The 21,006-nt window shown below is 40.9% G+C and overlaps 1 protein-coding gene across 1 annotated transcript in view; it reads left to right on the forward strand.

Annotated features, from left to right (window-relative positions):
* loxl2b (lysyl oxidase-like 2b) overlaps window positions 1–21,006 on the forward strand; it is a 57,589-nt gene that overhangs the window by 24,635 nt on the left and 11,948 nt on the right. The window contains exons 4-8 of the mRNA XM_050051504.1: window positions 3,180–3,391; window positions 10,109–10,325; window positions 13,153–13,336; window positions 17,782–17,933; window positions 20,223–20,390. Of these exons, the coding sequence (XP_049907461.1) occupies window positions 3,180–3,391; window positions 10,109–10,325; window positions 13,153–13,336; window positions 17,782–17,933; window positions 20,223–20,390 (933 nt within the window). The remainder of the gene's footprint in view (window positions 1–3,179; window positions 3,392–10,108; window positions 10,326–13,152; window positions 13,337–17,781; window positions 17,934–20,222; window positions 20,391–21,006) is intronic.

A 21,006-nucleotide genomic window follows, 5' to 3' on the forward strand; every position in this document is an offset into this window, starting at 1 on the left:
CCCTCAGCCTGCACTGTCACGTAGCACAAGAATGTGGGTTTGGTCTACTGGAGAGGAAAATGTTTATTTAATCCCTGAAAAAAAGTCTGAGAGGAAAGGCTCAGAGCTAACAGGCCACTGACTGAGTTTTGCTTAGATGCTCAGAGGACTGTCTTCCATGATTACACTGATAAACACTTCATATTTAATTGGTCTATTAAGATTTCAAGCCAAGATGGAAAACTGTTGAATTGATAAATATACTGAATGAAACATTGAAACCAAAATCATCCATGTATATCTGGAATAATTACATTAATAATAAACATTTTATGCCAACGCTGCAGCCATGTGCACCACTAGGTGAGGCAGGGGCCCATGTGACCATGGACCATGTTGAGTGACACAAGGCTCCATACCAACACCTAAGCACGTGCTTGTAATTAACTGTAAGCCACCACTGTTTTTCTTTTTTTTTTCAATTGTGGACTTGTAGCAGCTAAAACGCTAAAGGCTGTACACATGTTGCTGTGTTGAATTTTTAAAATGTAGATATGTAAAGGTTACACTAAATGTAATGATTGTAGACTGGCAGTTTGCAAAAACTGTGACCTCCAGCCCTGTCATGTGTAGTGGAGGTGGTGGATGGCAGAGGATTTTGTACAATGGTTTTGGCGAGTTCCTTAAGTTCTGCCAGCTTTTTCAGTCTTACTAAATAACAATATAAACTCCCAAAATGTAAAGAAAGGTCATTTTCTTACACCTATGATTATTAACTACAACCGTACACCTCCTGAATTTAAGTTAGTCTCTTTCACCAAAGTAAAGCCCTGTTTCCACCAAGCAGTCCAGTACAGTTTGATTCAGTTCGGCATGCATCTTTTTCAGCTTCCACTGTGAGAAGTTGTGGATGGTACCAATGGAACCGTTCCTTACCGTCCCCATTTTTGGTCACCTCTCTGTTGGGGTACCTAGCACACAGATCTGGTACTAAAAGGTGGAGCTAGAAAGACTGTAGTCCGTTGATTGGTCAGTAGCGGATGGTGACTCTTGCTCAGGGCTGTTGTGGTGTTTTTGAGGCTCATGTAACCACTGTTCATACTGTAGCAAGTTTTACACATATTAATAAACTATAACTATAAAATCAAAGGATGCCTCATACAGCAGCTGTAGTCTGAGAAAAAATGACATAATTCACTGGACTGACTGCCAGCAACTGTTAAAGTGGAATGTTTACTTGTAATGTTAATCAGTGCATGCGTTGACAACGTGAATCCATCAGCACACCTTAAATTTCAATATTACAAATTTGACCATTCCATTAGTTTTTATTGTCTCTCTTGGATGACATACACTTTTAGAAATAAGTGTATCTTCAAGCATTTAAAAATATATATTAATTTCAGCCAGATTATGTGAACTGCATATATTCTAATCCTTACTTGGAGAAGAAAAAAGCGTCACAAAGCGTTGTACCTGGGGGCTTCGGCAACCCTAAACCCCTGGGCTTGCCTGAGAAAAATTAAATGCACAAACCTGCTACTTTTAAATATCCCATCGAGAGAGACTCTCATCCAGCCTGCTCTATTTTGTTCTGTGCAACCCCGTTCCGTGGACGATAAACGGGGTGCAGACTTCCATCTGTGTCACCGGTGATGAGGAAATAGAGTGAGTGCTGGACGGAGCAGTGAGTGACAACAGCCCCGCCCACATATACATGTAAGAGTACTGTTTGTGATGGAAACGCTAAACAGACCTAGGGTCTAGGTACTTTGTCTGAAGCGTTAGTTTTTGTTCCAAAGGTAACATACCAAGAGTGTTTGGTCAAAACAGGGTTGAAGACTAGCTTAACTGCCTTGTTAACTCATCCGAAAACACAATTCATTCAAACTCAACAGAAACAAAGTAAAACTCACCAAAACTGTCTTAATTAGTCTTCTTAGTCATTTAGTTAGTTAATCCACTGTTCCAGCAATCACCAACTGTGGACTCAGAAAATGTGCCCCCTGAACTATATAATTGAATAGCCCTGTCGTACGATATATGGACAGGACCTCTACACTTTTTGCTAATTACCATGACAGGCTTGGTTGGAAAGGTAGAGGTTATTAGAGCTGTTATGCTGGAAACAAACACTTTTTGGTGCAAGGAACAGGAATATTAACAGCAGCAACAGTGAACCCAGCAACAAAGTTGTGTGCCATAGAAAAAAAAAAAAAACACCCAGCTAAAAGATGCTTAAAATCCCAACAGAAGAAAGAGGAACTGCAGAATTGTCTGCGGGTATGTCAATACAAGTCACTCCTCACTCACATTAAATGTATTAATTTGATCGATTGTTAATTTAAAACTTTAAAAAAAAACAAAAAAAACCCACAATTGAACCCTGTTGAATTCTGGGTTACTCTTTGTCGAGCAACAGGTCTAGTGAAAGTAAAACCTTTAAGGACACCAACACAAAATAACCTCTGGTGTTCTGTCTCAATAGTATGGGACTGTCCAGGGCCTGTGCTGCTCAAGTCTGTGGTTGATGATGTTGTAGAAGGCGTCTGGAAGAAAAAAAAGGCAGTCTCTTAATTGCCTCGTGCAGCACGTGTACTCACAAAGCTGTTTTTGTGCATTTTTCCTTTACTCACAGATGTTTTCCAGTGACACACTAAAATGTGTTGTACGTGTTACCGTGGAAACCCTTTGATACTTTAGCCAAAAACAGTTGCAGGGCAGCCGGTCATGGTGTTAAGCTTTAAGAAGGTGATTTGCTGTAAAAATGTTTGAGCAGTCTGGAGAAGATTTATAAGCAGTGCACACAAAGCTGAGCGGCAGTGGTTGCAGTCTGAACCTGGGGCTCAGGGTCTTAGATTGCATGTTATGTAACACAGGAAATGCTGCTTCTCGAGAGATGTATAGCCTGTTCAAATTGCATCAGAATGCAGAGGTCCTCCAAGCCAGAAAATGAAAACCCAGGACTCTTCATGGCCCTTGTGCAAATCTAATATATTTCTCAGATGAACATGTACAGTTCATCAGCTATACAGAAATGGAACAAATACATGTTGGGAGGTGAATTACATATAAACACATGTACATAGTTTCTGTGACAAATGACATGTCAGTCAGATAAACAGGCAGAATTTGTTGGTAGAAAAATTGAGTTCTGTATTGTGTTTCTTGACATTAGTGTACATTCTCATTTTTTTCAGAGCCTCGACATTCAAGTGGAGGACGTGCGTATACGAGCCATCCTGTCATCGTACCGAAAGCGGATCCCTGTAACAGAGGGCTATGTGGAGGTCAAGGATGGCGGAAAATGGAAGCAGATTTGTAACGCAGAGTGGACCCAGCTTAATGGCAGAGTCATCTGTGGCATGTTTGGCTTCCCCGGGGAGAGGAAGTACAATGCCAGAGTTTACAAGTGAGTATTCCACTACTGTATGTGTGGTCCTGGGTAATTCAAAGAGCAGAGGAGGGTTTAGGATTGGATTCACAGAAATTCATGGTATTATAAGGTATTTTGCAACAGCGCGGCCCGCTATTTTGCTGTGAGTCAGTGGGCGTTTTGTTGGCTAATGTGTGTCTGGGGAGGTGACAGATTGTCAGCTCTGATCTGTTCTTCCCTATGTCTTTACCACACCCTCAAATTGGTAATTACATGTTATCCAGTCACCCTCTGTGCCTGACATGGATGCAAAAACCAAGGTTGTACCCAAATCAGAGTTTTCAATTCAACTCTGAGTAGCCAGTTTGGGCTGCTCATTTTAACCTGTTGAGAAATACTCAGTACTGATGTTTATTCTTCAATACACTTTACTTTTTATGATTATGAGGAATATATTATTCCAAGCCTCTGCTCAGTTACAGTACTGTCCAGCGTCAGTAGCAGCCCCACACAAGTAAAAACCATAAAAGTATAGTCTGGTTTTGGCTTTACTTTCAATGTACAGGTGTAAAACATTACTTGTAGTTATTAATGTATCTGTCATTGGTTAAACAGTGTCAGTTTAAACACCTACTTGAAGCAGAGACTGAATACTTATTAGAGTATGTGAAAACGACATTCTGTCCATCAGATGAATGTCATAGAAGTATATTCACCCTCCTTTTAGCTCTGTTTTTGGTCTCCACCAACTCTTGAGGAAAATGCCTAGCTCTTTAGTTGCTACATGCTCTACTGTATTCACCAACTTGTCTCTAACCTTATCTATCTGCTGTTTGGTGCTGAGACGGTAGTGTTCAGTGGGTTTATTAGAACTTGATGAGAGCAGTGAGACTGAACTAAACTGGTAAAGTCACAGGGCCATGAAATCCATACGATGAGCTTAAAGGTGTTTAAATATAAATGATAACTAAATAAATGTAAGCTTAAATGTCTCACAGAGCTGAGAGGAACTGTAGACTGGGGGTTTCCCCCAAACCCCCAGGAACAGTGCTGGACTTTGAAGCCAATCTGACATAGTGGCCAAAGTGTGTGATCCTTATGTGATGCCAAGGAGCCCAAAAACACTTCTTCCCATAGATTACATCGTAAAAGAGTCATAGATCAGTGGATACAATTTTTTGAGCGTCGCAACTCCCGTGAAATCACTTGTTTCACTATCAGGATTTATTCCTTTCAGTGCGATAACATTTCAAAAATCTACAGGAGCCGCACAGTTAAATCATTTTATCCCCATTAAATTTAGCAGAGGGCTAAACCAGAAGGTAGCCACTTGGCCCATGGAAATCTCTGGTGCGCCTGCTCTTTGGGCCCCACGATGCAGAAGATCCGGGTAATTTCGTACCTGGGAAATGGAGCTTTTTTGGCTTTGTGTGCCACTGAGCAACTTGCATAGGAATAAACAGGGCTCCTCCTCCAACGCTGTATCCAGGCAAAATTTAAACTAATAGATCTCTCCATGACATCCCCTGTTGATAACTTACATGAGATGAATTATTTTTTTTGAATTACAAGTTTTATTAAAATTGTATGTTTAAATATGCAAAGAAAACTAAAATAAACGCCTTAATGTGTATTTTGGACATTTTCTTTCCACTTGTCTGAATATACACGTTTTGGAAGCAAAATTGCCCAAAATCTCAAAACTGACCAGTGCATGTTTTCACTTGGGTGTTTCGACCATATCAACTAAAACAAAAGTTGTTGAACTCCATTTTGACTGAGGATACTACTAAAAGAACCTGGGGCTTTGGGTGCTCCGGGGGGTTGGATGTCTGGGACCCAGCGGTGGCTGCCTACGTGGCATGTTTTGTAATGCAGCCTTGGTTTGCAGCCTGTCCTGTAAGGGCCTCATGTCAGTTCACTGAAACTAAACGTTTCACCTGACATTTGAATTCTACTGAGAGATGTCAAGTTCCGTAGTGGAAATAATTTGACTCCGTGGTGGGTTACTTTTCCAACCTCAAGCTGACACTCAAAACCTAAAACTTTTTTGTCAGCTCATCAAGGCCCTGACTTAAATCAGTTTTTTTTACAGAATATACTCTGTTAACCTTTTACCACCGTCTGTTCTGCCGTCAAGACCTAACACTAAACCTCCCATAAACAACTAGTTTGTGGTCATTAATCCTGGCTCAATTCACAGCAAAACACACAACTGAACCCTTCAAAATATGGAGTCTCCATACCTTGTAGCAGCCCAACAGTGTAATAAATCTGTAAAAACTAATCATCACATAGTCCATTACTTAAGATTTAAGAACACTCCACCAAAAGTTGCTGTTAAAGGGTTAAAATACATTGGAATAACCCCAAATGGTACATGTTCCAATGTGTGGATCAAATGCTTGACATCACTGGCCCTTATACCTTTAAAACCAACCTGACTCCTGTATCTCCAACATTAGTGCATTCCAGAAAGCTGTCGTAAGGCATGAGCCACTACTGAGGGATCTAAATCTTGCTTACGTGAGGAAGCTTGCAGCCAAATAGCCACAGGTTAATCAAGGCCTACCATAAAACATCCAGCACTTAGGTTAACCTTGAATTTAGTGTCTGTGCCTGGGCTGGAAGTTTCCTTCGCGTTAGGTAACCACAGAGGAGCACGACGGTTCCCTAACTTTCCATCTGCGTGTCAGTCTGCTCCCGCTTCGGCCCCATGAAACGTGTGTTATTACAGGCTGTCGTTTGAATGACACAGAGCCAAGAGCTGCCGCAGCTTCATAATCCTGAGTGAACTTCTGTGCTGATGCTCCTGTGTAGCTCAGCTTTATCCAGTCACTTGAAGAATGCTGGATTTAAATTAAATGATGAATTATTATTGATAATTATTAAGTTAGACATTTTCAGTTTCATGCCACAAAAATACAAGTATAGTACCCAGAATATTATTCAAGTGGTTTTTATGTTACTAATTTTTATTATTATTTACAGTGATGATCCATGAAGGTGGGACACTTGTGAAATACAGAGAGAAAGTCAAAATTGTAATTTAAGAAATGCAGACGGAGCAATTTAGATAACCAATTAAATTACTTTTAATACTGAAAGCCAGTTCTGTCAATGGTGCCTCTAAAAACAACAAGTGAACACACTCACACCTCTCACTTCTGTATTAAACACCCATAGAAATAGAAAACAGGATGTTGTGCTTTTTAAAGTAGCTAAACTACAAAATGGAGGGATTTACTGACCTTTAATCCCTAGCTTAGCACCTTGGAACTGCTGACAATGAGGTGATTCCTGAATTTATGTTAGCAGGTCAGCTAAAAAGATACAACATATGAGCAAGATAACTTTGGAGTTACAGGCAGACATGTTCCCATACTTACCAACCTTCCCATTTCTCCTGGGAGACTTCCGTTTTTGATTTGATTTGGTTTCCTCAAAGGGTCCAAATTCTCCCTGGCTCCCTGGACCTGGCTTGCCCTCCTCTGCTGCGGCAGGTATCCAGTGGTCCTCTAGAGACCTGCCGTTCCGCCTTGCTTAGGCATTCGGGATCCAGGTGGGTGAGGGCCAGGGGTGACAGCTGGCCTGGACAAGCCTACAGCCTGCCGCCCCCCTCCCTCCTCTTGGCACTCTGCTTGAGTACCAGGGCCCTGAAACAAAACTCTAAACCAAATTAAAAGTATTTAACAAAAAAAGGCTGTTGCAATACTTTTGTTATTTCCATTCTTTAAAAGTCACCAGAATGCACCAAACAAAGATTCTGAAACTCCAATTTTTCTGGGGGGCAACTGCAGCCCCCTGCTTTGGTTTTTAAATCCTCCCTATTTTTTGAGGTCTCAGAGTTGGCAGGTATGCATATTCCTCCCCTTGTGGCGGAGGCTAGCTGCAAATTGCGCTAAGCTAACATGACAAGGACTGAGACAAAATCGATATCAACCCCAGCTGGCCACCAACATCATGATATTGATATTATGTTGAATTTAGGATGTGACGTGGAATGACCGAAATCCAATGTCAGGACAATGTCTAATGCAGATGATGTTGGTAATATCCTGGTTTTAAGTTGTGTTGACAAGTAACCAAAGTCAACATTTTCCAAACATCTTATACTAATTTCATCTCGATGTAGAGTAATGACATTCAGTGGTAAGGTATGGAGAAGCTGCAGAATGCTGTAATTTTAAAGTCCACACAATGTGAAAATCCAACATTGTTAGACACTGAAAATATTGTCAACCCGATTTTCATTCTCGTTAAAATTTAATGTCTGTCTGATGTAAGAGTTTAATGTCTAACTGATGTCACATTGACATCAGCCTCAAATTTTACTCCCTGTAAGACAGCAAACAAGCCAACCCCCAAAACATTAAAGTAATGGGATGAAAAAAACTAAAACTCTGCTCCACCCTTGTCTTTAGTATGGGTCAAGTTCCTAAACACTGCTACACCTACCATACGCAACACTATGGATTAAATTATCAAACTTTTCCTGCCTGGTAAAACCGTGTCTTTCAAAATCCATACCCGAGTTTGCAACTGAGGGTTTTGTGTAATAGATTTGCAGTCCCCAAGCGGAGCTGACTCAAGTGGTGTCATTTGAGTTCCTTCAGAGTCACATAAGACACTATACAACTATTTTCACAGGCACAGGAGTAGGAAAAGCCTTGACAAAAAATGTACATTGATATGTAAAAACTGTTGAAGTTCTCCTGTATGTAAAGGCCCACATTGATGTGCATTATCATTCATTTCAAGCAGAAAGTTAGTAGTGTAACAGTGACATTTAGGTTTATCAAGGGTACTGAAAAACACATCTTTGGTATGAGTGTGTCATCATATTTTAAGCTAGGTCAAGGGATTTTGGTGAGAAGTCAACTTTCACAGCCTCAGGACCACCAGTTTATTCAATCATCACTCCATGTGAACAGCACTGATATGCATCACGGCTGTGTTCAGATTTCATCTGAGGAGATAGTGGAGCCAGTCCACTGGCTGCGGCTTAGAACATTAGTTTTGGAGAGCTTCCAGTCTGCAGCGTCCCTCTCGCCAGCTCCCAAATGAAAAACAAATGCTGCCTGTCCCATTCTAATCCCATTTCTCACGTACACCTCAGACATGGGACACAAGGACAGGATACGCCATTCTGCAAATGAGACTCATTAAATACATAATATGGGCTCACTAATAAATGGAGAGAAAGACATTAGCACCCCAGCAAGCCTGAAAGAGTCATTAACCCCAGTTTGTTCAAGTTCATATGGATGACTGTGAACTCTCCAGCTGTTAGCTAACCTTTCAGTTTTGCTTCTAATTATACAATGTGCTAATGTCATTGCCCTTGTCTTTTTTTATGGTGCCGAGTTAAAGCATTGTGATAGGTGTAATAATTTCACTCCAAATTTTGATAAATGTCATGTGTTTCTCAAACAGCAGGTCCACAAATTCAACTGCAGGTCCCCTGATGAGGTGCCTGTTAGGAAGTTAATGAAATCAGAATTTTTTCACACACTCACAAATATCAGGGTACTTGGTCTGAAATAAAAACATAGACTAAACTGAATTGAGAAAACAGTACAGACCTAAACCATCATGTGCTTTAATCTCTTTTTTGCCACTTGGTCACAGAACTCCATTACAAGATCAACATCACACTTGATTGACATATGGCCTCAGAAGTTGTTGTGCTAATGTACAAAGTAACTGCCTATTTACACATCCAGCAGACATTAATCCAATATTTACTCTTTTTTAGCTCTGTTTTTGGTCTCCACCAACTGCTGAGAGAAATATCTCGCTCTTTAGCGAGCTAGCAGCTAACTTTGTCTGTGTCTGTAGCCATGCTGGGAAAGTTGCATACCATTGGTGTATCGTTTTTTTTTGTTTGTTTTTTTTCCCAAAACAGCTGCTGCTGAAAGCAAGGATGAGTTAGACTACACTGAACTCACCGTTAAAGTTCAAACCTTGAAAACATAACAATTAGCTGAGGCATTTTCATGTTAGGGGTCGTAACATACCCGAGTACAGTTTAGAAAAGAGCGCCAGTTGCAAGATCCCAAGTTCTTGATATTGTGGAGACAATATGAAGAGCAACCCCCTCGCCTGCCCTCCTGCTTTATCCCCCATGGGTGTGCAGCTCAGAGGATGAGATAGGCGCCTACTGTGAGCATATGTAGATTTTTTAAAGGAGACCGGCGGTGTTGAGAGATGCATTTGCAACACGGCTAGTCATGTTAATAGCAGTCTGGGCAATATATATATTATATATATTATATTGATGTTGTGATATGAGACCTAATATCGTGATACCTGTGTAAATATTTTGTGAAAGCACCAATAGTAAACCCCTCCAATTTTGTTACAAAATCAATATCAAGGTATGTGGTCAAAAATATTGTGATATTTGATTTTCTTCATATTGCCCAGTCCTAACAAGTACACATGAACCATACTCGAGACCACCCTCTTCTGTGCCTGAACATGGTACACAGTGTTCACACTAATCAAACGAACTAGACTTTGGGGTCAGGTGTATTTTGATACAGGCCTGGGTTTCTGATGTGAAAGCCTCCTTAAAGACTATAGAACTATATGGTGCGGTTATAATTTTATTTGTAATCAAGGACATTTAAGACGAATAAAACATCTAAAAAAAATCCTGTGTGTCTGATCTACAATATTGAAAAAAACAACAACTCTCAGCTGATCAAAGTTTAATTGGTCTCCTTTCCTTTTCCTCCATCTGTCCAGGATGTTTGCTCGCCGGAGAAAGCCCACATACTGGGACTATTCTGTGAACTGCACTGGCAATGAAGCCCATTTGTCCAGCTGTAAACTGGGCCAGGTTTCATCACTGAAGTCCAATGAGACCTGTGCTGGAGGGTTGCCTGTTGTGGTGAGCTGTGTGCCCGGCAGAGACTTTGCTCCAACGCCAATGACGGGATTCAGGAAGGCCTTCAGACAGGAGGTAGGGTCTATTCTTAAGTCAATCCAAAATACACATACCTGACTATTAATACTTTATTTTCAATACATAATTACTTTAACTGTTGTATTCTACTTATTAAGACTTGGGCTTTTCCAGATCAAATAACTTCCACTCATTTTAGAAAAATAATTGTCCGTGTGTAATGAGCCACTGTAACAGTAAGATGTGCTGTCTTCTGTTAGTGGCAAATTAATTTTGTGTGATGTCTACAGATGGTATCAGTCAACTGAAATGGTAAACACTGCACTGTTTCAGTTAAGTTCTCTGGCTCTAATGCAGAGGGAGGGCCATTCGATGTTTTGGTTAGACATGGAGCCAACACTGACGTTCGGTACTTTGTGTCACTTTGTGAGCTGCAGCTGCTTTGGACACTTCTCATCAATATGAATTATTGTCATCTTGGGGTTTTAATGATGACATTATGTAGTAAAATTCTTGGGACAGGGCAAGGAACAACATGTATCTCCAGAAAGCAACGCCAATCTCAGCTAACTTTTATTCTTCTCATATGTCCTTAAGCATGAAAACTGCGGTCCAGAGTCTGTAAAACTGCATCAGCAGCAAGGAAGTTTAACACATTTTACACTGTAAGTGCTTAAAAAAGGGCACACAGTTTTTTGTTTTATTCACTAAAAAACAAACAAGGACAAGAAACCTTATTACAAGACAAGGGAAGAGTGATATTTTACACGAAAGTGTGCTCCCAACTTTTAGGAAGGCCCTTACCTGTCTCAGCATGAAAACACCCCCATGCGCCCCAGGTCTATAAAAGAAATGGTTTTGCCAGTGTGGAACTCCATCCAGCACCTTTTGGATGAACGGGACAGCTGCCTGTGAGTCAGACCTAATCGCCAAACTACAGTGTTGGACCTCACTGATGCTTGTGTGACTGAGTTTGGAGCAAATCTCTGACCAGGTTCCAAAATCTGGTGGACAGCCTGAAACCAGAAGAGTGGAGGACACTATAGCAGCAGATTAATGCCCATGGTTTCAGAATGACCTGTTAAGCAGTCATATGTGGGTGTAATGCTTTGATGTGTGCTTGCAAAATAATTGCTTTTACACATGCATGTGGCTCAAAGAGACTTTGACATAACTGTTTTTAAGAGTGGATAGTGTTTTGATTTTGTCACAAAGAAACTTTTCCTTGGCACAAACATTTAGTGAGTCTTCACTTACTGGCTCCAGACGTGCTGCTGTCTTCCTGATTCTGACCTTTGACTTCCACAGCAGGTGAAAGAGGGAAGTTTACTTAAACCTATTGGGGGTTAAACAGGCTTTGTTTTGCCTTAAGGTTTCAGGGGATGTAAAACTCATTCAGTCTGTAGACAACAACACCAACCTTCAAATCAAGCCAAGAAGTACTAGCAATATTTAGTGCACCACTGAGCTGACATGAATTTCTGTCTGTGACTCCATCCACATTCCAGAGTGAGGTTTGAGCTTGCATGCTCTCTATCACGTTCCACAGCTGAGTGCCAGGTTGGGAGCGCTGTGCCTGACATCAAGTCCCAGTAAATCTCCCAACACACTTAACAAGTCTGAGTCAAAGGAATTTTATCCCTAAACCAGATATTTACCATTAAAAAACCCCAAAGCTGACACGTCTTGTCTGCAGCCTGGTAGCCGGTGTGAAAGTATAGTGAAGGCTTTGCAAGGCTGTTGCCAAGGAGTCAACACTGTGGGGGACCAAACATGTCGGGGGTCTGGGATTCCCCCCAGAAAAAGACTAAAGATTTGTAAACTTTGTCCTATTATATCATCATAAGCAAGTACAGCTATACAGTATATCATATGCGTATACAATAAATGAAAGCTTCCCCAGTCTACATTAATTACTAATGCAGTGCAAGTAATTAATGATCTTGCGCTGCATTAGTAATTAATGACACTTTATGTAGACATCATGTGGGCTATCTTACATAATGGAATAAAGACATTAACATGAGCTGAATACGCCTGTAAGCACCATTGATGATTGCTGGGTGAATTCATGGCTAATTACCTGCAGCTAATATAGCTATAATAACTCAGTGGTTCCCAACTGGTGGGTCGTGGTCCAAAAGTGGGCCTTAATTCACCCAGTTAGAATGTGAAAATATGCTGGCTCTTAACATGCTAAAATGACTGTTTAATTAAATGGATTCTGGTAGAATTGGTGATTGTGATTTGGGGGCTGTTTCAGGTCAAATAAAAAGGATGTTACTGTTGAACAATAAGGTCGACCTTCGTAGGGATCCTTTTCATAGTGTTGTCAGACATTTAAAATAACAATGTGAGCCTGTCAGTGGCAAAAACAAGCACTTTTAGTCGATGTAAATTAAAGGTGCAAGTGGTGGCTCAAGTGGTTACATTGCAGCTGTTTTGTCACTGACATCTACAGGCCTCTCACTCAATACTGGAACAGTTTAAAAAATTGTTGTCGCCATTAGTCATTTAGACAAAATAGGGTCCAGGTTGAACAAATGCTGAACTTACCACACATTAAGATGCCTGGGCTTTACTTTGTGAATACCAAACAGTGCATCAGACTAAACTGCCACTAATGTGTTTACTTGTAAAATTAAACACTTCCAGTTTGTCCAAACAGTTAATGGGAGAACCACATTAATAGCATGTTCTGTAAACATGTAGTCACTCAGTCTGCTGACTCAGCTCTCTCATCACAGAAAAGGAAAAGCTGAGGCTCCAAACTTTCACCTGAGTCTATTATTTATGAAAGAATAAACAAAAAATGTGGTTTTAGTATTTGAACATTTCAGCTTTTACAGTCATGTGTTTTACAGTGTCTCTTTTTCCTCTACAGCAACCACTGGTTCGTCTTCGTGGTGGGGCCATCGTAGGCGAGGGCCGAGTGGAGGTGTTGAAAAATGGAGAGTGGGGCACCATATGTGATGATAACTGGAACCTGCTGTCTGCCACCGTGGTGTGTCGAGAGCTGGGCTTCGGTACGGCCATAGAGGCCTTGTCTGGAGGTCGCCTGGGACAAGGTATACTCCTTTTCCATTTTCATTGTTATTTGTGCAAGAGAAATGACTCTTTTTGCAGCTGCTCCTCACTGCACATTCAGATCTTGGGGCAAAACATAATGAAAAGGGGAAAGGAAAATTGATTTTTAAGGGCTTTTTGATTGAAACTGCAACATTGAAATAAGACTAATCTAAGCAAAAGTGCTGCTCTCTGCCTCCTCCAACACCTTCCACCTCTGTGGTAATCAGCTGTGCAATGCAACCAATGGGAAAAGATAAAGAAATGGATTGTGAGCAGAAACAGCCTGGACAAAGTGAACACTAGACATGAAACGGTCTCATGCCAATGAGCTCAGAATGGCAGTCTTTATTGTTGGAACAAATGTGCATGTATATTGCCTACATGGGACAGGATGGAAGGTTATGACTGTAGCAAAACCACATATCCCAAACATTTGAGGCAGTAATTCTATCCTTAAAGCTTTCCTCCCCATATCACCCCTGTGTGCCACTGAGCAGAGTATCATGGACTGACAGACCTGATGGTAAAAGTGATTTAGCTCGGTGGAAGAGGATTAGTTACATTGTGCAGGTCTGTGAGGATGGGAATCCGTTCCTGAGCTGGTATGAACTTGAATATCGTTCTGTAAGGATTTATGAAGATTCTTAAGTAATTCTAGTGAGTTTGGAAGTTAGTCACTGAGGAAAAAAAGAGATAAGGCACGCCTAGCTGAGCTGGACTGTCTGTACTGAAATGTATACCATTACTCTCTCTTCAGATGCTGGGACATAAAAGGTAGCTGTATCTACTGAACAAGGTTTTTTATATTAAAGGTTCTGTGTGCAACTTTTACTATATGTAGGTAACAATGTAAGCGTTAGCTCTGTCAGCATTCTTTTCTGTGTTAGCGCTTTATTTATTGGGTTAGCACCATGGATGTATAAAAAGAACTGGATAGAGTGTCAGAGGCGGGGTCTTGTTCAGTCCTATAAAAGTTGCTCAGTGGTGCATGAAGCCAGAACAGTTCAATTTCCAGGTGTGAATTTACCTGGATCTTCTGCTCTGCTTCAGCGTCATTGGGCCGGTAGAGCAGGCGCGAGAGACTTTGGCTGGCCAAGCGGCTACTTCTGGTTTAGCCCTCTGCTACCTTAATGGGGATAAAACAATTTAATTGTGCGGCTCTTCTAGATGTTCCAGATGTTATCTGATTGAATGAACAAATTGTTCTACTGACTTCCAGATGTCTCTTTCACATCGTAAGTTTGTGGGGAAAAGTCTGTCTGGACTGGGCCCCATGGCATCATGTGAGGGACCTAGAAGTTATAATTCCAGGGTTTGGCCACTATATCAAATTGGCTTGGTTAGCACCATAAGCTGTTAGTGCTTGCTCAGCTATGTCATGATTATCCCGCCCCAGACTCTAGATATGTTCTAAATGTTGTACTCCTTTAAAGCTGCATTCTTGTTTTGGCCAAAAGGGTATAGTGTATCAAGCTGTAAACACAATTTATTCATTACCACATTACATAGGCTAGTTGTTATGGTAATATGTTACCAGCATGTTACATCAATTAAATTAATCTATTGACAACTGAAATTCCAGTATTCATCCTCCTTTTAGCTCTGTGTTGGTCTCCACCAACTCCTGAGGGAGATATTTGCTCTTTAGCTGCTAAATGTTCCACCATGGTTACCAGCTAACCGCTAACTGCGCTGTCAATTGTTCGGTGCTGGGCAGTTTGTGTATAATAGGTATGCAGATGTCTTATTGAGTCTGTCTTTGAGGTTTCTGCCTCCACCCAAATGCAATGGAAACAAAGTAAAATAAATAATAATAATAATAAGATATTAATTTGCACGACCAAATTCTAGGCTAACAGAGACAGGTACTGTGACTGCATTTAGATTATTGTAAACAAATCTCTTCATTCTCCTGGCCCTCCCTTCATAACTGACACTCCTTTTTTCACCCTGCTTTAATGTCTTTAGTATTTAATATCTGTGCTGGTAAATTAATTGAAAATAGATTATATAATTATAAATGATACGGCCAAAGGATTACTGCAAATATTTTTTGCCAAAGCATTTTTGAGACCATTTGTTTGTTTTATGCATTAAGATAACTCGTAGTAGGCCAGTTATGTTCCTGCCCCATCAGGCTTCATTGTAGTCATGTTTCCATACCAAACGTAGACAATTACTTTGGTTTGTATGATGTTATTATAACGATGGCCAAAACTGCAAAACTAATACCCAAGCTATAATAAACCTGAATTCCCCTTTTATTTGTTTACCAGATTAGGTGTCACATTTTAATATTGGTTGGTATTTTATTTTGAAATGTACAAGGCAAAGCTCGTGCTGGGTCGAGAAGAAGAAGACCCCCACCCTGTCTAGTTATTTTCTAATCGAGGCCTTCACTCAAAGCAGTCTCACTTTATAGTCTCCACTGAGGAGTCTCCCCCCAGAGTGTACCAGCAGGGTTCTGTCACCGGCTGCATGGAGAGGTTTACGGCAGGTTTGGAATTTGGGACCCCCCACCCAACAAAAAATGTGCCAATGACCCACTTCTAAATTACACACTCAGCAGATATCTAGCACCTGGGTTATATGGTGTTGTAAAGCCCAGCTCCCCTGTTATAAGGGATATACTATGGAAAAAAGTAACATTTTCTCTAGGGGTGCACCAATAACAACCGTATACAGCACAGGGCTTCTGTCTCATATTGGAGGTGCTCCCTTTTTCATAAACAGGGACGTGTTTCACATTCCAGTAATATTAGACATGGAAAATGTTGAAACAAATGGATGAATCTTCCTTTTCCGAAATTATTTTCCATCATGATTTCTCATCAAGTGGCTCTCTGCAACCCTTCATGGAGAAAAACAAAGCTCAGATGGAAGTAATAAAAAGCTCAGATGGTAACAGTACACCATGGTAAACATTTCACAGAAGAATATTATAGATGAATGTGTTTCTGATTAGCACATGAAGCATCAATCAAAGCTGTTTTGAATATTCCGATGAGTACTCATCTTTCATTGTCAGAGTCTTAAGTGTCATTGTGAAGAGGTCAGGATAAAGTGAATGGAGCCAGCCAGAGGGTGCAGTCACAATAAAAACCTTTATTAACTTGTATAAGAATTCATCATGTTGTGAGCATGGAAGTGTTAAGAGATGTGTGTGACAGTAATACAGGTTTTATTTCTGTGAGGATAGTGTGAAGCATTTTTTGTCACAGTGTCATTTTATGGTATCTTTTCTTCTTATGTAAAGGTCATATGATCATAGGCAATCAGTATTATGGTACTTGATATGATGTGGTGACAATTGTTATTGCTATCCTTCCTTCCCCTTCCTAACCCCAACCCTGGATTTTACACCAGAGCTGTATTTTCATGCTTTTGCACTGCCGACAGGCATTATGTTTTCCAGTTGTCTCTCCATCTGTTTGTCCGTTTGTCCAATGCTATATCTCAAGAATGCCTTGAGGGGATTTTCCCAAATTTGGCACAAACGTCCACTTGACCTCAAAGATGAACTAATTATATTTTGGCAGTCACAGGTCAAGGTCACTGTCACCTCTCTTCCATCTTACTCTCATGATTCCCATATCTAAAGAATGCCTCGATGGAATTGTCTTAAAATTTGGCACAAACGTCCATTTTGAGTCAAGGGTAAACTGATTAGGTTTTGGTGGTCAAAAATGATGGTCACTGTGACCTTACATCCATCTAATTCTCATGAACACATGAGACACCTTGAGGGAATTTCTCAGATTTGGCACAAACGTGGACTCAACAATGAACTGATTAGAATGTGGTGTTCAAAGGTCCATGTGACTTCACAAAAAATGTTTTTGGCTGTAACGCGAGAATTCATATGCTTTTTTTGACAAAGTTTCACACACATGTCTAATAAGATAAAATGATAAAAAAAAAAGTCAAAGCTCAGTATCACTGAGACATCATAATGCTCTGCAAAAAAAACACTTTTCTGGCCATTATTCAACACCATAAGACAGCAACAGAAGAGGAGACAGTTGGTCAGAAACTGAATTGGTGACACTAATCTTGGGTGTTCACCCTGAAACTTTGCTGATTGTATAGATCTTCTGTGCTGGCGGGTAGAAGACGTGTATGAAGCATCCACGTTTTAGAATATGTCACTTCTTTGCAGCAACATCCATATTTGAAGCATTGTCTACTGTTATGGCTACGTATTAGTCTAGACAGACGCGAATGTAAACTGCAACTTGACTGGCTGGTGGAAGCATACAACCGCGAGGCGGTAATTCTAGTTTAATTTTATACCAGAGCTGTATTTTTCTATGGAGATGGTAAATAGACATGAAATCAAGACATAACACAGACATCTCTCAGCCATAATAACCATTTGTTTTTCCCTCTCAGTTTCAATGGGAAGCAACCTTTCTAAACAGTTTCTTTTCTTTGTACTTTTTAGGTATGGGCCCTGTGCATATGAATGAGGTGGAGTGCTCTGGATTTGAGAAGTCCATCACAGAGTGCTTCTTCAACAAGGAGGCTATTGGTTGCAGCCATGAGGAGGATGCAGCCGTTAGATGTAACGTTCCTGCTATGGGCTTCCAGGAGTCGGTGAGCACAAACACTACTCTTTCAGTGTCTTTTATGCATACATAGGGCCTTCTGCAGACCACTGAAAGGGATACTTCACTGATTTTCAACCAGCTTTGTGTCATAATAATCGAGGTAGTATGTGTAAATGAACTGTGGTAAACTTCTCTCCATCTTACCAGTGCCTAGATCCTCCTGTTCATCTCCCACCTCAAATTTTCACTAGCCCCCAGGCTGTTGCTCAAACTACAGATTGTATTTCAACATTTTCATGTGCCCACCACCATGGACACAAAAAGTATAGAAGCAAATTGAGAGATAAATCCACCTCTCTCTCTCTTAAACTCAGATCAAACAGTAAAAATAGGCAGTGCTGATCAAATATGAACCAAGATTCTGTTAGGCTCTGATCACACAGAAAGCATTTTGCAGGTTGCAAAGGGCGCACTGCATTGCTTTTTTTTGTTCTTTAAATAGAATGCCACCAGTAAAAAAACTAAAACTAAGTCTTTTTATTGTTGCTAGGCAACCACCCCATCACCTCCTTACCCTAACCTTACCGTGTAATCAATCTACTGTTTATTTATGTATTTTTATTTATTTCATTCTAATAAGTAGCTAGGTACTAAAATGGACAGGCAGAGGGTACTTGCAGTAGCTCCGCTTGAGGGTGAGAGGCTGTCGGCACATAGTTTGTTTGGCGAAGAGAAACTGAGATTTGTGTGGGTACGTGAGACCCTAAAAAAGAGGGTGGATCATTGGGGGTACCACCAGTTGGTCCAGGAGCTTCACCTCAATAATGGCCATTTCCAGGCATCATCTGATCAGACAATGGGAAAAAAGCAGACATGATGTGGGGTGCTTTTCCACCCTGAGTTGAAGTTTTTTCAACTCGAGGAGTTCAGAGCACTCTGGCAAAAACAGCAGGCGCCTAGAACGCAGAAACGTGAGGTGCACAGCAAGGCAAAAACAGCGAGCAAAAAGCTTCATTCTCATTAAAAAGGATTACAGAAAGCAGCCTCCAGCTGTTAAAATGCTTTCTTCATAATCGGAGCCTTACTGTGTTGTCAGTTTCTCACCAAAAATGTTTTCAGAAGCATATTTTAGCTTAGTTTTAACTGTAATAAGAGATTGTTTATGACCAGCTGCTCTTTACAATGTTTCCTGTGTCAAAACGGAAAAGATTGCATAATGTCACCACCCTCGGGAGCACTTAATGGTGTGGTGCAGCGAAGTGCATTCTGGTAGTTGTAGGTTTTTCTACCTCTTAAGCAAAAGCCACAGCTTTTTCTTTATTTTTCTGGTTGTATAGCATCAGCTTGAAAAATATTTGTCTTTCTACTGCATAGACAGCCCAGTTTTATGAAAAGACCATCTTTCCAGCAGTGAAATACGTCTTTAAAGTTAACATACGTGAGGATATTTTGCACATCATGTATAACGCTTTCCAGCTCCTCCTGGGGGACCCCATGGCATGCCGAGGCCAGACGAAATATGAAATCCCTCCAGTATGTTCTGGCTCTGCCCCAAGGCCTCCTACCAGTTGGACGTGCCTGAAACACCTCTAACTGGAGGCGTCCAGGAGGCATCCTGATCAGATGCCTGACCACCTCAACTGACCCCTTTTGACACAAAGGAGCAGCGGCTCTACTCCGAGGTCCCTCCGGATGTCCGAGCTCCTTACCCTATCTCTAAGGCTGAGCCCAGCCACCCTTCTAAGGAAACACATTTCGGCCCCTTGTGTCTGCGACTTCGTTCTTTCGGTCATTACCCAGAGCTCATGACCATAGGAGAGTGTTGGTACGTAGATAGACCAGTAAATCAAAAGCTTCGTCTTCCGGCTCAGCTCCCTCTTCACCACAACGGTCCGGCACCCTTGCTTGGGGCAGTAACTTACTCCCAACCCGGAAGGGGGCAATCCACCATTTTCTGGCAGAGTACCATGGCCTCAGACTTGGAGGTGCTGACTCTCATCCCGACATCTTCACATTCGGCTGCAAACCCCCCCAGTGCATGGTGGAAGTCACCAAGTATTTGTTAAAAATATTAGAAACACTGGTGACATTAAATGTGATAGCCCTCTTAGGTATGTTATCATGTATGCTGGGTTTGTTACTTTGTAGTAAGAGGGTACTTTAAATCTTAGAAAGATACATTAAGTAGTGGTTAAAGAAAAAAAAACTTCCCTCACCATTTTAAGATGTTAAACAACAGCTACATGCTTTAAATATCCTGTCAAACATCACTGATTCATATAACAGCCTGGATTTATCCTTTAAGTTGGTGTGTTTGTGTTTGTCATGCCCGTAGCTGCGCCTGAGTGGAGGTCGGAACCCCTATGAGGGCCGTGTGGAAGTGCTGATGGAGAGGAACGGTTCTCTGGTTTGGGGGACGGTGTGCAGTGAAGGCTGGGGAACCATGGAGGCCATGGTGGTTTGCAGACAGCTGGGCCTGGGCTTCGCCAGCAACGCTTTCCAGGTACGAGTTGCAGCAGCCAGCAGGTGGGAATCAGCCTGTTTGGTTTGTAACAGGATCCTTTTTTTTCCACCCCTCTCTTCAAATGTTACAGCCTGTCAGTAAATGTCTGAAATGTTTAAGAACAAAAACAATAAATGGTGTTTATTTTGATTAATGTTGTTTCAGACTAAGATTAAGACATTACAAATCTGAGCACAGGATCTTACGCAGGAGAGGTTGTAGTTTAACCCGGGTTTTTCATTGAACTTCACATGTAAAATTAATATTTTTTTGCTACATCTAGATCCCCAAAGTCTTAAAATGTACTGCCATGTACACACAATTTCTCACTAATTACCTGTGGGATGTTTCCTGGAAAGAACTATGCCATTTTTTTAATAATAGGAAAATAGTGACAATGTTCTGAGATGGTTATTTGAGATTAGTTGTAGAGCTTATAAAGGGTTGTTGATTTTTCAGAGGAATTCCTTAAACCATTTCTCTGTTAAAACCTAATCAATTAGTGATTTACTTTTGACTCAATTTTGTTAAAAGCATCCATTCAATCCAATCATGTCCTACAAATTCTATAACTACATATCTGATGGAATCACTTTTGCATGTTAATTTGAATTAT

This window comes from Epinephelus moara, chromosome 8, assembly GCF_006386435.1.
Source record: "Epinephelus moara isolate mb chromosome 8, YSFRI_EMoa_1.0, whole genome shotgun sequence".
NCBI classification, from domain to species: domain Eukaryota; kingdom Metazoa; phylum Chordata; class Actinopteri; order Perciformes; family Serranidae; genus Epinephelus; species Epinephelus moara.